The sequence below is a fragment of the Equus asinus genome, chromosome 2, assembly GCF_041296235.1.
Source record: "Equus asinus isolate D_3611 breed Donkey chromosome 2, EquAss-T2T_v2, whole genome shotgun sequence".
Lineage (NCBI taxonomy): Eukaryota > Metazoa > Chordata > Mammalia > Perissodactyla > Equidae > Equus > Equus asinus.
In genome coordinates, this window is record NC_091791.1 from 148,080,747 (window position 1) to 148,095,975 (window position 15,229).

Consider the following 15,229-nt stretch of genomic DNA (forward strand, 5'->3'; position numbering starts at 1 on the left):
GGTTTCAGGTCTTACATTCAAGTCTTTAATCTGTTTTGAGTTGATTTTTGTGTATGGTGTAAGGTAGGGGTCCCATTTCATTCTTTTGCATGTGGCTGTCCAGTTCTCCCAACACCATTTACTGAAGAGACTATCCTTTCCCCATTGTATGTACTTGGCTCTTTGTCATAAATTAATTGACCATATATGAATGGGTTTATTTCTTGGCTCTCTATTCTGTTCCATTGATCTATGTGTCTGTTTTTATGCCAGTACCATACTGTTTTGATTACTATAGCTTTGTAATATAGTTTGAAATCAGGAAGCATGATGCCTCCAGCTTTGTTCTTTTTTCTCAAGATTGCTTTGGCTATTTGAGGTCTTTTGTGGTTCCATACAGATTTTAGGATTGTTAGTTTTATTTCTGTGAAAAATGCTATTGAAATTTTGATAGGGATTGCATTGAATCTGTAGATTGCTTTGGGTAGTATGGATATTTTAAAAATACTAATTCTTCCAATTCATGAGCATAGGATATTTTTCCGTTTATTTGTGTCTTCTTTAATTTCTTTCATTAGTATCTTATAGTTTTCAGTGTACAGATCTTTCACTTCCTTGGTTAGATTTATTCTTAAGTATTTTATTCTTTTTGATGCTATTGTAAATGAGATTGTTTTCTTAATTTCTCTTTCTGATAGTTTATTAGTGCATGAAAATGCAACTAATTTTTGTATATTGATTTTGTATCCTGCAACTTTACTGAATTTGTTTATTACTTCTAACAGTTTTTTTGGTGGATTCTTTAGGAATTTCTATATATAATATGTCATTTGCAAATAGAGACAGTTTTACTTCTTCATTTCTGATTTGGATACGTTTTATTTCTTTTTCTTGCTTAATTCCATGGCTAGGACTTGTAATACTATGTTGACTAGAAGGGGTGAGAGTGGACATCCTGTCTTGTTCCTGATCTGAGAGGAAAAGCTTTCAGTTTTTCGTCGCTGAGCATGATGTTAGCTGTGAGCTTGTCATATATGGCCTTTATCATGTTGAGGTACATTTCCTTTATACTGACTTTGTTGAGAGTTTTTATGATGAATGGATGTTGAATTTTGTCAAATGCTTTTTCTCCATCTATTGAGATGATTGTATGATTTTTATCTTTCATTTTGTTAACGTGGTATATCACGTTGATTGTTTTGTGGATGTTGAACTATCCTTACATCCCTGGAATAAATTCCACTTGATCATGCTGTATGATCCTTTTAATGTATTGTTGAATTCAGTTTGCTAATATTTTGTTAAGGGTTTTTGCATCTATATTCATCAGGGATATTAGCCTGTAATTTTCTTTTTCATGGTGTCCTTGTCTGGTTTTGGTATCAGGGTAATGCTGGCTTTGGGAAATGAGTGTGGAAGTGTTCCCTCCTATTTTTTGGAAGAATTTGAGGAGGATCAGTGTTAATTTCTCTTTAAATGTTTGGTAGAATTCACCAGTGAAGTCATCTGGTCCTGGACTTTTCTTTGTTGGAAGGCTTTGACTAGTGATTCAATCTTCTTACTAGTAATCCATCTGTTCATATTTCCTCTTTCTTCATGATTCAATCTTGGTAGGTTGAATGTTTTTAGGAATTTACCCATTTCTTCTAGGTTATCCAATTTGTTGGCATACACTTGTTCAGAGTAGTCTCTTATGGTCCTTTGTATTTGTGTGGTATTACTTATAATATCTCTTCTTTCACTTCTAATTTTATTTATTTGTGTCTTCTCTCTTTTTTTCTTGGAAAGTCTAGCTAAAGCTTTGTTTATTTTGTTTATCTTTTCAGAAAACCAGCTTCGTTGATCTTCTCTATAGTCTTTTATTCTCTATTTTCATTTATTCCTGCTCTGATCTTTGTTATTTATTTCCTTCTATTAAACTTGGGTTCAGTTTGTTCTTCATTTTGTAGTTCCTTGAGATGTAAAGTTAGGTTATTTATTTGAGGTCTTTTTTTTTCCTCTCATGTTGGTATTAGTTGCTATGAACTTCCTTCTTAGAATGACTTTTGCTGCATCCCATTAGTTTTGGTATGTAATATTTCCATTTTCATTTGTCGCAAGATATTTTCTGGTTTTTCTTTTGATTTCTTCTTTGATTCATTGGTTGTTCAGTAGCTTGTTGTTTAATCTCCACATATTTGTGAATTTTCCAGTTTTCCTCTTGTAATTGATTTCTAGTTTCATGCTATTGTGATTGAAAAATATGCTTGATATTACTTAAATCTTCTCAAATTTACTGGGACCTGTTTTGTGGCCTGATATATGATCTGTCCTGGAGAATGTTCCATCTATTCTTGAGAAGAATGGGTATTCTATTTGCGTTGGATGGAATGTTCTGTAAATGTCTGTTAAGTCCATCTGGTCTAATGTGTAGTTTAAGTCTAATGTTCTCCTATTGATTTTATGTCTGGATGATCTGTCTATTATTGAAATTGGGGTATTCAAGTTCCCTACTACTTTTTTTTTTTTGAGGGAGATTAGCCCTGATCTAACATCCACTGCAAATCCTCCTCCTTTTGCTTGGGAAGATTGATCCACCCTACTACTATTGTATTGCAGTGTATTTCTCTATTCAGGTCTCTTAATATTTGATTTATATTTTATGTGCTCCCATGTTCAGTGCTTAAACCTTTGTTATTTTCAATTGCTCTATAGTATTTAATTGTATGAGTTCATCATAATTTATATAACCAGTCCCTTATTGAAGGACACCTAATTTTTTCCCAGTCCTTCACTAATATAATAATAAATGCTATTAAAAAAAACCCTGTTTACATGTGCTTTTAAGAAATTGAGTGCATCAATATGCTGTCTTCCCAGTTTACATTGGTTTCTTTCAATGTTTCATTCTTCCTTTCTCATTTGGATTACTTGCAATTGTTTAATCCAGATTTTGCGTGTTAGATTCTTTTCTCTTCCTTAATCAATATTCCCCCCTTTCAAAGGTTTTACCCATCAGCTGCATGTGAGTATAGATATTCATATCTATCTTGTGCTTTCTTGAATTTCTGATTGTGAACAATATGTCTTTAGTTGCTAATGAAACTCCAAGGTGACATGACTACTTTCTTCCGTGATTCCTATCACTTTTTTTCTTTTTTGGTTTCAATTAAATCTAGAGTTGCCTTCCTTGTTGCTTCATTAACCTTCACTACTTCTGAGAAAATATATTATAATTATATCAAGCCAATAATTTATTAAATATTATACGAAAATTATACATACATAACTATATTTAGACTATTATTATCTTTCTCAAAGTCAACTTTATGTAAGACAAGGAGTCAATAGTAGATAATACACACAATGTTAAAGAGTGGCTGTATTTGGTGATGGGACTGTAGGTGATTTTCTTTGTTTTTCTCTGTTTCCCAGATTTAAAAAAATTAGCATGTGTGACTTTTAAAATTAAGGCCAAAATTTCAAAAAATCTGTCAGATATTCTGCTTTTAGAAAAATTAGATTTTTAGCAAATGTTTGCATGATTGAAATCTCCTAGCACAGCGTACTTTGTCCCTGTGTTAACTTGGGAAACCGTGTTAGGAAAATATTGTCCATATCCTCAGGCTGGCCCATGATCTGTTGCCTCTTTTCAAGATGATATAATGTCTGTTTTTCTTTTGTTTTGTCCTTGTCCAAAAGCTCTCCACCATAATCTCAGAATAAACCAAAAGCCATCAGGCACTAAGATATGTGCACCCACACACACGCATGCATGCATCTCCCTCATACTCACAAGAACTTTCTCTCTCACATACACAAACACACACATGGCTACTCATCAGAAATCCTCCATTATGCCTGAAAGCAGGCAGCACTAAGGCCAACTACAAGTATTATTCATCAAATCTGGACACATTTCTTCAGGCTTTTTCTGGCAACACTAGATAGTCCTGACTGTAGTAGAGAATATTTTTAGCCATTAGATATAGACTAAAGATTCTTTTTAAAGATATATTTGTGAATGCTACATTGTAATTGTGTTGTGCAGAGAGAAGTTCTTTTTTTTAATGAGGTAACATTCGTTTATAATATTATATAAATTTCAGGTGTACATCACTATATTTTGATTTCTGTGTAAACTGCGTCATGTTTGCCACCGAAGACTGATTATTTTCCATCACCATACACATGTGCCTTGTCATCTCTGTCACCCGCCTCCCTCCCCAATTCCCTTCTGGTAACCACCAATCCTACTGAGAGAAGTTCTTAAGTAGACACAAACTACAACGTATTAACAGGAGAATTGGATTATGTCTATAGGGCACTGTTTGCCTACATCAGTGACTTCATAGGATTGTCATGTGTAAACTTTAAAACTTAGAGTCAATAGGATGTCTCATTTGTTAGACCCCTATATAAGGAACCTAAACGCTCCTTTGCGTTTATAAAGACTAAGGCTGGTTTCTATGGAAAAGATCCTTTGTGTTTAAAAAGACAAAGTCTGATTTATTATTTTCTTAGCAAATTTGCCATATTAAAGATACAACTTTCACCTGGATTCAGACATAAGAATTTTATGTTATTATTTCTGGAGATGCTATATATCATCTTGATATCCTCGCTATCTACTAGGGACCTTTGTGGGTACTACAAAAGTGAGAGTGGCTAGACCAGTTTTGAAAATTAAAAGATTTTCACATCCAAAGCAAGGGCCTTAGAGTGTGGTAATTAAGAATCTGGGCTTTGGAGTCAGATCTTACTTCAAATCCAAGATCTACGTGTTAGGAGTGTGATATTGGGTAAGTCATTTAGCCTTTTTAAAAACCCATGTCCTTACCTGTCTAATTTTGAGAGTAAAACAAGATGATATATGTAAAGCGTTGAGCAGTGCCTATCATACTCAATAAATGAAAACTATGTAATAATTATTATCACTGTGAGTATCAATAGTACTATTAAGTGCTACCTGGATGTACCTCTCCTCCCCAGTGCTCTCGACTCTGGATAACATTTGTTCTGCAGAGCCTTAGGGAGCTGCCTCAGGCCATACCTTCCTGAGGTTTTGCCTTCTTTTACCTGATGGACTCTCCTTTGTCCAGGCAGGTGAATGACAAACAATAGAGTGGTCATGTAATAGGAATGCTGTGAGGTTCAGCATAGCTTTGAAGGTTTTGGTCAGAAGCATCTCTGAAGCACATTAGCAATTTGGTTTTAAAAAAAGCTAAATGCTAAAAAGTGGCCATAGCCCAAAGTTACTGTAGGCGTTTTCAAAGAGTTTGGGAATGTTGAAAATGTTTTGGAAGTTATCTGTAATCCAGGCACAGCATAAGCCTCTTTCTCTTTAGCATACAGCCCGTGGGACATAAAGAGCCTCTCTCTGCAGTTATGAAAGCGGTTCTCATGGGTCAGTTCCATTTCTCTTCTGAAAGGAAAACTCCTGCCCCTGGGCAAGGCTTTCCTGGTAACAGAAGCCAAAGGCAATGTTTGGATCTACCATTAAATTAGAGCCTGTTGGAAGTTCTGGAAACAAAAACTCCATTTGTTCCAGGAACAGCATTGTTTAAAGAGTACCTGGCCCACAGTAGGGCCTCAGGTTATGTTTGCTGACTAGTTGAATGAATGAATAAATGGATGGATGAGGAGGTAACTTGGTGATATCTCTCTTTGTGTTTTGACTTCAGAAGCGCCAGAAACTGTTCAGCCAGGTGCCACGGTCCAGCCTGCCAACTCACATTCTCTGCCACACATTAAGCAGCAGCTGCGGAATGAAGACTGCTACCATGGCAAGCTGAGCAGGAAGGCAGCAGAAAGCCTTTTGGTAAAGGATGGGGACTTTTTGGTTCGAGAGAGTGTAACATCTCCTGGCCAATATGTGCTGAGTGGACTACAGGGAGGCCAGGCAAAACATCTTCTCCTGGTGGATCCTGAAGGCAAGGTATCATTGACCTCTCGTTACAGTTTTCACAGGATCTTGTGATTAAGGTTACTCTGAATGATAGATCCAAAATCTGATATTGAAGAAAGTTCAAGGCTAAGGGTTTACTTTTTCTTGAACCCTCCAGCTACAGCAGGAAGTGCTATATAGAAACTAGTTGGAGGGGTTCGAGTGAGAGCCACCCTGGAGGATGAAATAGAGGACAGACTCATTCTGTCTTTCTCAATTCAATTCAGTGAATTAAATGAATACCTACTACATGGAAGTACAGGGATTCATAGTTGACTATTGGTCAGTATCATGGACATAGTCCTTGCTCTCAGGGTGCTTATAAATTCATAAAACAGATGCTTAAATAATTATACCATAAGAATGAAGGGCTTAAGAATGTTTCAACTAAAGCTCTATGGTGTTTCTCAGGATAGAGGAGTGCTCTAGTTGAGGCAAACTGAAAAGGCTTATTGAAAGGTCTGACACGTAAAATGAACCTTAAAAGAGGGAAAAATTTTAAAAGGGGGACATTTAGAACATAGAGAAGTAACCACAGGAACAGACAGAGAAGTACAATGGTATTAAGCAAATAAAAGATATACAGCTGGAGCAGAGGATGCCTGTAGACAGAAATGATCCTGGACAAAAAATAATTAACAAAATGTAATATTAAGTCCTTCCCTATCAATAATTACTTTAAATGTAAATGGATTAAATTCCACAATCAAAAGACTTTAGAGTAGTTGAATGCATAAAAAAACAAGATCTAATTCTATGCTGTCTATAAGAGGCTCACTTTAGATTTAAGGACACACATAGGCTGAAAGCGAAAGGATGGATAAAGATATTCTGTGAAAATTATAACCAAAAGGGAGCAGGTGGCCATACTTACATCAGACACAATAGATTTCAAGTCAAAAAGTGTCAAAAGAAACAAAGAAGGACATTACATAATGATAAAAGGATCAATTCACCAGGAAGATATAACAATTGTAAATATATATTCACCCAACATCAGAATACCCAAACGTATGAGGCAAACATTGACAGAGCTGAAGGGAGAAATAGACAGCAACACAATAATAATAGGGGATATTAATACCACTTTCAATAGTAGATGGAGCATCCAGACAGAAGAACAAAAAGGACATAGAGAACTTAAACAACACTATACGACCAAATGGACCTAACAGCCATATATATAGAACATTCCACCCAACAGCAACAAAATACATGTTCTTTTGAAGTACACTCAGAATATTCACATTAGGTCACAAATCTTAGGATAGATTAGCCATTAGGTCACAAAACAAGTTTTAGCAAATTTAAGAAGATTGAAGTTGTACTGAGTATCTTTTCTGATCACAATGGAATGAAACTAGAAATTAGTAGCAGAAAAAGAACTGGAAAATTCACATATATACAGAAATTAAACAACACACCCTTGAACAACCAATGGGTCAAAGAAGAAATCAAAAGAGAAATTAGAAAATATCTGGAGGCAAATGAAAAAGAAAATACAACATACCAAAACTATGGGACGCAGCAAAAGCAATATGAAGGAAGTTGATAGTGATAAATGCCTACATTGAAAAAAAGAAGATCCTAAATAACAAGCTAACTTTACATCTCAAGGAACTATAAAAAGACAAACAAACTAATCCCAAAATTAGCTGAATAAAGGAAATAACTCTGATTAGAGCAGAAATAAATGAAAGAGAATAGAAAAACAATAGGAAAAATCCACAAATCTACGGTTTGGTTTTTTGAAAAGATAAACAAAATTGACAAGCCTTTAGCTACATTAGCTAAGAAAACAAGAGGGAAGACTCAAATAAATAAAATCAGAAACGAAAGAGGAGATATTAAAATTGATGCCAAAAATATTAAATGATTATAAGAGATTACCAAGAATGATTATATGCCAATAAATTGGATAACCCAGAAGAAATGGATAAATTCCTAAAAACATATAACCTACCAAGACTGAATCATGAAGAAATAGGAAACCTGAAGAGCTGAATTACTAGTGAAGAGACTGAATCACTAATCAAAAACATCCCAATAAAGAAAAGTCCAGGACCAGATGGCTTCACTGGTGAATTATACCAAATATTTAAAGAGAAACTAATGCCAATTTTTCTTAAACTTTTCCAAAACATTGAAGAAGAGGAATGCTTCCAAACTCGTTTTATAAAGCCAGCATTACCCTGACACCAAAACCAGAAAAAGACACTACAAGAAAAGAAAACTACAGGCCAACATCACTGATGAAGATAGATGCAAAAGTCCTCAACAAAATACTAGCAAACTAAATTCAACACTGCATTAAAAGGATCATACACCATGACCAAGTGGAATTAATTCCTGGAATGCCAGGATGGTTCAACAAAGAAAATCAATCAATGTGACACATCATGTTAACAAAATGAAAGATAAAAATCACTTGATCATCTCAATAGATGAAGAAAAAGCATTTGACAAAATTAAGCATCCTTTCACGATAAAAAAGAAAAGCAGTCAACAAACTGGGAATAGAAGGAAATCACCTCAACATAATAAAGGCCATATGTGTAAGGTCCACAGCTAATATCATACTCAATGGTGAAAAACTGAAAGCTTTTCCTCTAAGATCAGGAACAGACAAGATGCCCACTTTTACCACTTCTGTTCAACATAGTACTAGAAGTACTAGCCAGAAGAATTAGGCAAGAAAAAGAAAGAAAAGGCATTCAAATTGGAAAGGAAGAAGTAAAATGATCTTTCTTCACAGATGACATGATCCTATATGTAGAAAACCCTAAAGATTCCACAAAAAACTTGTTAGAGCTAATAAACAAGTTCAGCAAAGTTGTAGCATACAAAATCAATGTATAAAAATCCATTGCATTTCTATACACTAACAATGAACAATCAGAAAAAGAAATTAAGAAAACAGTATCATTTACAATGGCATCAAAAAGAATGAAATACTTAAGAATAAACTTGACCAAGAAGGCAAAAGACTTGTACACTGAAAACTAGAAAACATTGCTGAAAGAAATTAAACACAGGTAAATAGAAAGACATCCCATGTTGTTACAATGTCCATACTACCCAAAGTAATCTACGGATTCAATGCAATCCCTATCAAAATTCCAATGGCATTTTTTACAGAAATATAAAAACAATCCCCAAATTTCTTTGGACTCACAGAGGACTCCAAATAGCCAAAACAATCTTGAGAAAGAAGAACAAAGCTGGAGACATCAAACTTACTGATTTCAGAACATATTACAAAGCTACAGTAATAGAAACAGTATGGTACTGGCATAAAGACAGACATATAGACCAATGGAACAGAATAGAAAGCCCAGAAATAAACCTATGCATATATGGTCAAATGATCTTTGACAAGGTTGCCAGAATACACTATGGAGAAATGATCATCTTTTCAACCAGTGGTGTTGGGAAAACTGAGTATTCACGTGTAAAAGAATGAAGTTGGACTCTTACCTTATACCATACACAAAAATCAACTTAAAATAGATTAAAGATTTATACGTTAAGATCTGAAACTATAAAACTCCTAGGAGAAAACATAAGGGCAAAATTTTATATCTTTGGTCTTGGCAATGATTTCTTGGATATGACACCAAAAACACAGACAGCAAGTGCAAAATAAGACGAGTGAGACTACGTTAAACTAAAAAATTTCTGTACAGCAAATGAAACAATCAACAGAGTGAAAATGCAACCTACAGAATGGGAGAAAATATTTGCAAACCATATATCTGATAAAGGGTTAATTTTAAAAATATATAAGGAATTTTTACAACTCAATAACAAAAAAACAAATAATCTGATTTAAAAATGGGCAAATGACTTGAATAGACATTTCTCCGAAGAAGACACATGGATGGTCAACAGGTCTATGAAAAGATGCTCAACCAGTAATCATCAGAGAAATGCAAATCAAGTTCACAGTAAGATATCACCTCATACCTGATAGGATGGCCATTATACAAAACAAACAAACAGAAAATAGCAAATTTTGGTGATGATGTGCAGAATTTAGAATCCTTTGGCACTGGTGGGAATGTAAAATGATGCAGCTGCTATGAAAAACAGTATGGAGTTTCCTCAAAAATTAAAAATAGAACTCCCCTGTGATCCAACAATTCTGCTTCTGGGTATTTATCCAAAAGAATTGAAATCAGGATTTTGAAGAGATATTTGCACTCCCACGTTCGTATCAGTGTTATTCATTGTAGCCAATAGGTGGAAACAAGCTAAATGTCCACTGATGGATTAATGCATAAGAAAATGTGATATATACACATAATGACTATTCAGCCATAAAAAAGAAGGAAATCTGTCACATGCTACATGAATGAACATTGAGAACATTATGTTAATTGAAATAAGCCACTCACATTCTCAGAAGGACGATACTGCAGATTCCACTTATATGAGTTATCTAGAGTAATTGAACTCATAGAAACAGAAAGTAGAATGGTGGTTACCAGGGCCTGGGGTGAGGCAGAAATGGGTTGTTGCTGTTTAATGGGTATAGAGTTTCAGTCATGCAGGATGAAAAATTTCTGGTGATCTGCTGCACAAGTTGTATTTATAGTTAACTATACTGTACACTTAAAAATTTGTTTAGAGGGTAGATCTGATGTTATATGTTTGTTAACACACACACACACACACACACACACAAGTTTATGTGATTAGGGGCTGGCCTCGTGGCCGAGTGGTTAAGTTCGCGCGCTCCGCTGCAGGCGGCCCAGTGTTTCGTTGGTTCGAATCCTGGGCGCGGACATGGCACTGCTCATCACACCACGCTGAGGCAGCATCCCACATACCACAACGAAGAATATACAACTATGTACCGGGGGGCTTTGGGGAGAAAAAGGAAAAAAATAAAATCTTTAAAAAAAAAAAAGTTTATGTGATTGGAGTCACAGCACAAATATTTGCAGGGCCTGGCCAGTACTGTAAATGTGTAATGTTGGGCCAGTGGTGGAATGAGCATAGGGTGCAGTGGGCTGTGATCACCTGGAAAGTGCATTTCCTGTGTAAGGGGGAAATCACTACTCAATTCCAGTCAATTGCTGCCATTTGCAAAAGGGGCATGGGGGAGTCAGAGTTGATTTTTCCAAAGAAGCCACAAAACCAGATTTTCATGTGAAATCTCCCCATTTTTAATTCAAAATACTTAAAAATTCTCTACTGGGCACCTTCCACCTTAGCCCCCAGCAGACTAAAACATCTCCTAGTATATTTGGCCAGAGAGTGACTAGTTTATAATCCCTGTACTAGGAAGATCAATTTAACATTTGTATGCAGGATCAATAGAGTAAAGGAGAAAGACTGGGACAGAGAAAGTAATTAGGGGATTCTACATAAAAACTAGTGAAATCCTGAACCAGAATGGAGGCAAAAGAAATAGAGAGGGATGGGCAGAGTGGGCTGGAATTAAGAAGACAGACTAGCAGGACTGATGAGCTGGTTTGACATGGGTTGGGGATGAGATGGAGGAGGTAAAAACGTCCTCAAGCTTTGGTGCCATTTGAGGGTAAATTGGAGACATGGTGCCCTTTTCCTCTTAATTCTTCAGTGTGTATTACCTAAGAATAGGGATATTCTCTTACATAGCTGTAGTGCAATGATCAAAATCAAGAAATTTAAACATTGATACAATATTGCTATCTAATTCACAGTCCATATTTGAGTTAGGTCAATTGTTCTGATAAGTGTGTGTGTTTTTAATATGCTGAAAACCAAAATCTAGACAGAACTCGATGAATCCCTGTGGAGAGGTAGCAGAATTATATAACAAAGTGCTCCCTGGCTGCATGCCTTCTCTCTCCTGGACAATTCTACCCTCCAAACAGCAGTCCGTTATGGCCAGGCTCTGAGCCAGTACCGTCGTGATGGAGAGTGATGTCTTCTGCCCATGCACAGGGTGAGGACACAGTAATACAGGGAGGAAAGTCCAGGATAAAGCAGGCTGTGGGAAACTGAGTTCTTCTGGAATGCAGCTAAGAAGTTCTATGTAACAAATGTTTATGAATCAGCTACCATGAAGCCTGCAGGAAGGAGACATGAATGCCTATTAGAAAGGTCTGAGGAGGCTTCTTAGAGGAGACAGGATTTGTTTAGAGCCTCCAAAGAGAGGCAGGACTTCTCCAGAGGGCCTACTTCCTGCAGAGACCAGATATTATGGAAGCACTCTGTTTGATGGGATATAATTGTAATCCTGGGATTCGTGGTTGTATACAACTCAGTGAAATATTTATAGGAATGATGACATGATAGAATATATCAAATGGTAACACGGCAAAGAGTCTGGTTGCAAATTTGGATTGAGTGATAAGTGCTTACCATTTTCCTAACTGGGAGGGACAATTACTTTTAAAAGGTCATGGGGAATGAGAAAATTCTTTACTAAGCGATACAGAGTTGAAAAGTACCTTTATTTTCTTTATTCAGCAAAATATCTCCTTCAGCGATACGTCTGTTTTTCCTTCTTGACTGTTTACATCTTTCAGGAGAATTATTATCATTTAACCTAAATACATTTGTATTTCCTTTTCAAGGTGAGGACCAAGGATCATGTATTTGATAATGTCGGCCATCTTATCAGATACCACATGGATAATAGTTTGCCAATCATCTCTTCTGGAAGTGAAGTAAGCCTTAAACAACCAGTGAGAAAGGATAGTAATCCAGGACTTTTGCATTCCAACAAATGACAAAATGGAAGTACCATCATGCTATTTCAAGATATTCCATTTTGTGCTAGGACACAAAGATCATTCAAACTTGGTTTCTGGATAAGATAGAGAACAAACTGTGAAGTGCATCTTTCTGAGACCGTCATTGACTAGGTCCTTTATACAATGAAGAACTAACAAAAATTGATCTTCAGAAAGTGAAAATTTGAAAAGGGCAAGAGGATTGGTCCATTTGAAAAGAAATTATACATATGCACGGATGTCACTTTCTAAGGCCATATTGCATTGATAACAAGCTAAAAGCACAATTAAAATTTCACATGCTAAAGACAACTTGAATGAACTGCTGGGGCAGTGGTATGTGCCTTTCAACTTGATAATTTGGGGACATTTTCATATGGGGGAGATTAGTTATAAGTGTCTTCATATTCTATGACTACAGAACCATTTGCCAAAAAAAGTTTTTCCTTGTTACAAAAATAAGAAGCAATTTGCTTGTCAGTTATTGACTTTATTACATTTTCTGTTTAGTAGCACTTTCACTGCAATGGTAAAATAAATTTGACATTGAATTCGGACTGTGTCTGTGCCAGTGAATCAAATCAAAAGCCACTGAAAGCGTTGGTCTGTTTCATTGGCCTGTCCCAGTGGCTGGTTAAAGGGTTGGGGCCCAAACTCTTTGGCCTAATAGTTCTCAGTCTTTGCTATGAGACTATTTGTAAGCAGCATGTAACAAACTGAAGAGGTCAAATCTGTCAGTCATTTCTGATTTTATCATATTTCTTCCTCCTTCCCCACCCTCACCAAAAAAACAGCCCATGAGTGCATGGATTTAAAAGATGGCAAACAAACGAGTGTTTTTCACATTCAATATCCAAATTGATTCCGTTATTATTTAAAGTACTGAATTTATTTGAAAGTATGGGGAAATAACCTCGACTGGCTGCAACTGAGTGATAGTCCCTCACCGACGTGTATCCTTAGCACCTTTTCTAGATATCATCAGACAAAATGTCGAGGGAGAAAACATATTCAACGAAACATTTGGAAGGTTTGCTGCATGTGGCCGTGCTTGTAAGCCAATAGAGTAATTAAGTGTCGTGTAGGGAAAGCGCTGGATTGGGGCTCATCAATGTGACCTTGAGCAAGTTGCTGAACATGTCTGGATTCCAGTTTCCTTATTTATAAAGCAGGGGAGCTGGGCTAGGCGAATTCAGGTCCAATTTGGCCCTAACGTAATACGAGTCTATAAAAAGCAAATTTTCCATTTATTAGGGGTCAGTGTTGATAACCTGTATAGTTAAGGTGAAGACTTCGGTTTTTTTCCTTTAGTCTGGGTCTAAACTCAAAGAACGAATGGCACAACTGATCAGCATTCAGATAGTGGAGACCCCAAGCCTTTCAGTCAAAAATATTGAAACTTTGGGATAAGATAAGCAAATATGGTAGAAGTGGATTTGATTGTTTTGAGTAGCAGAAAACTACTTCAGGCCTTTACTCACCTTTGCACATAGAGATATCGCCATTACTACAGTGTCTTTTTATCTTGAGTTATCTGGACAGTTGCCTTAACTCCACTTTATTTTGGCTATGTAGATACAACTTAGTGTTTGTAATTGTGATATATTTCCTAAGTTTTAAGTAAAATATGGGAAACTTCTTTTGGATAGAAATCATCAGAAATCAAGTACACTGCTCTAATATTTTTATGTAAAGGTTTATGATTTTATTTTACTTCTACTGCCATTAATTTCTCAGATAGCTTTGTTTCCTTTTATACAACTAGGAAATAATGTATTTTTCATCAATTTTGCATACACCTTAGTTATGGGTGATCTAATCACCTTTATCAGAAACAGAGCAGAGCTGTGGTCGCAGTCTAGTTGAGCAGAGTGTTAACTGGGTAGCAAGAAAGCGTTCCTGATACAAATAGACCCAGAGAGTATAAATGATGTGAGCAGGACACGTCATGGATAAGCAGTATTTGACTATAATGGTATAGGGGTTGGCTGAGCAAATACTGCACTTACAAATACCACAGACACAGTAAAAACAAAATGAAATCATAAAAGAAGTGTTTGATTGCATGCTGTTTTAATGACACACTCTTATCTTCATCTGTCTTAACGTGGAAATTCATTTGCCTATAAATACCTGTAAATGACTTTTCAAAAAAAAATAAATGATTCTTGCTTTGTGACAATTGACAGTATATGTCTGATATTTGGGATTTGGAAAATTTATGATTTGTAGGATGTATCAAGTCCTCACAGGAAACAGATGGCTCACTTAAGTTGGGTAATTTGAGGAGAGCTTAATAAAAAGACTATTTACAAAGATGTGGGCAGAGTATGGGAAACTGCAAGGGAGGATGAAGTGCCCTGGGGCCAGTGAAGGGACAAGGGGAGGGAACAGTAACAGAATCTGGAGAAAAAACTGTGTGGAAGACCACCTTTTAGGAGCTGTGGCCTGCAGTGGAAGGATTCAACCAGCCCTGGAGACTCCACAATGAGGAGGCTGGGGACATATACTCAGTGGACAAACGATAGCTTTTCAACCAACGGTGCTGGAACAATTGGATATCTGTAGGCGAAAAAAGGAAGCACACACTTTACAT

The 15,229-nt window shown here is 36.1% G+C and overlaps 1 protein-coding gene across 1 annotated transcript in view; it reads left to right on the top strand.

Annotated features, from left to right (window-relative positions):
* Positions 1–14,815, top strand: part of SHC4 (SHC adaptor protein 4) — a 124,838-nt gene extending 110,023 nt beyond the window's left edge. Inside the window, exons 11-12 of the mRNA XM_014852853.3 lie at positions 5,643–5,896; positions 12,475–14,815. Coding sequence (XP_014708339.2) covers positions 5,643–5,896; positions 12,475–12,630 — 410 coding nt within the window. The 3' untranslated portion in view covers positions 12,631–14,815. The remainder of the gene's footprint in view (positions 1–5,642; positions 5,897–12,474) is intronic.
* Positions 14,816–15,229: the final 414 nt, after the last annotated feature.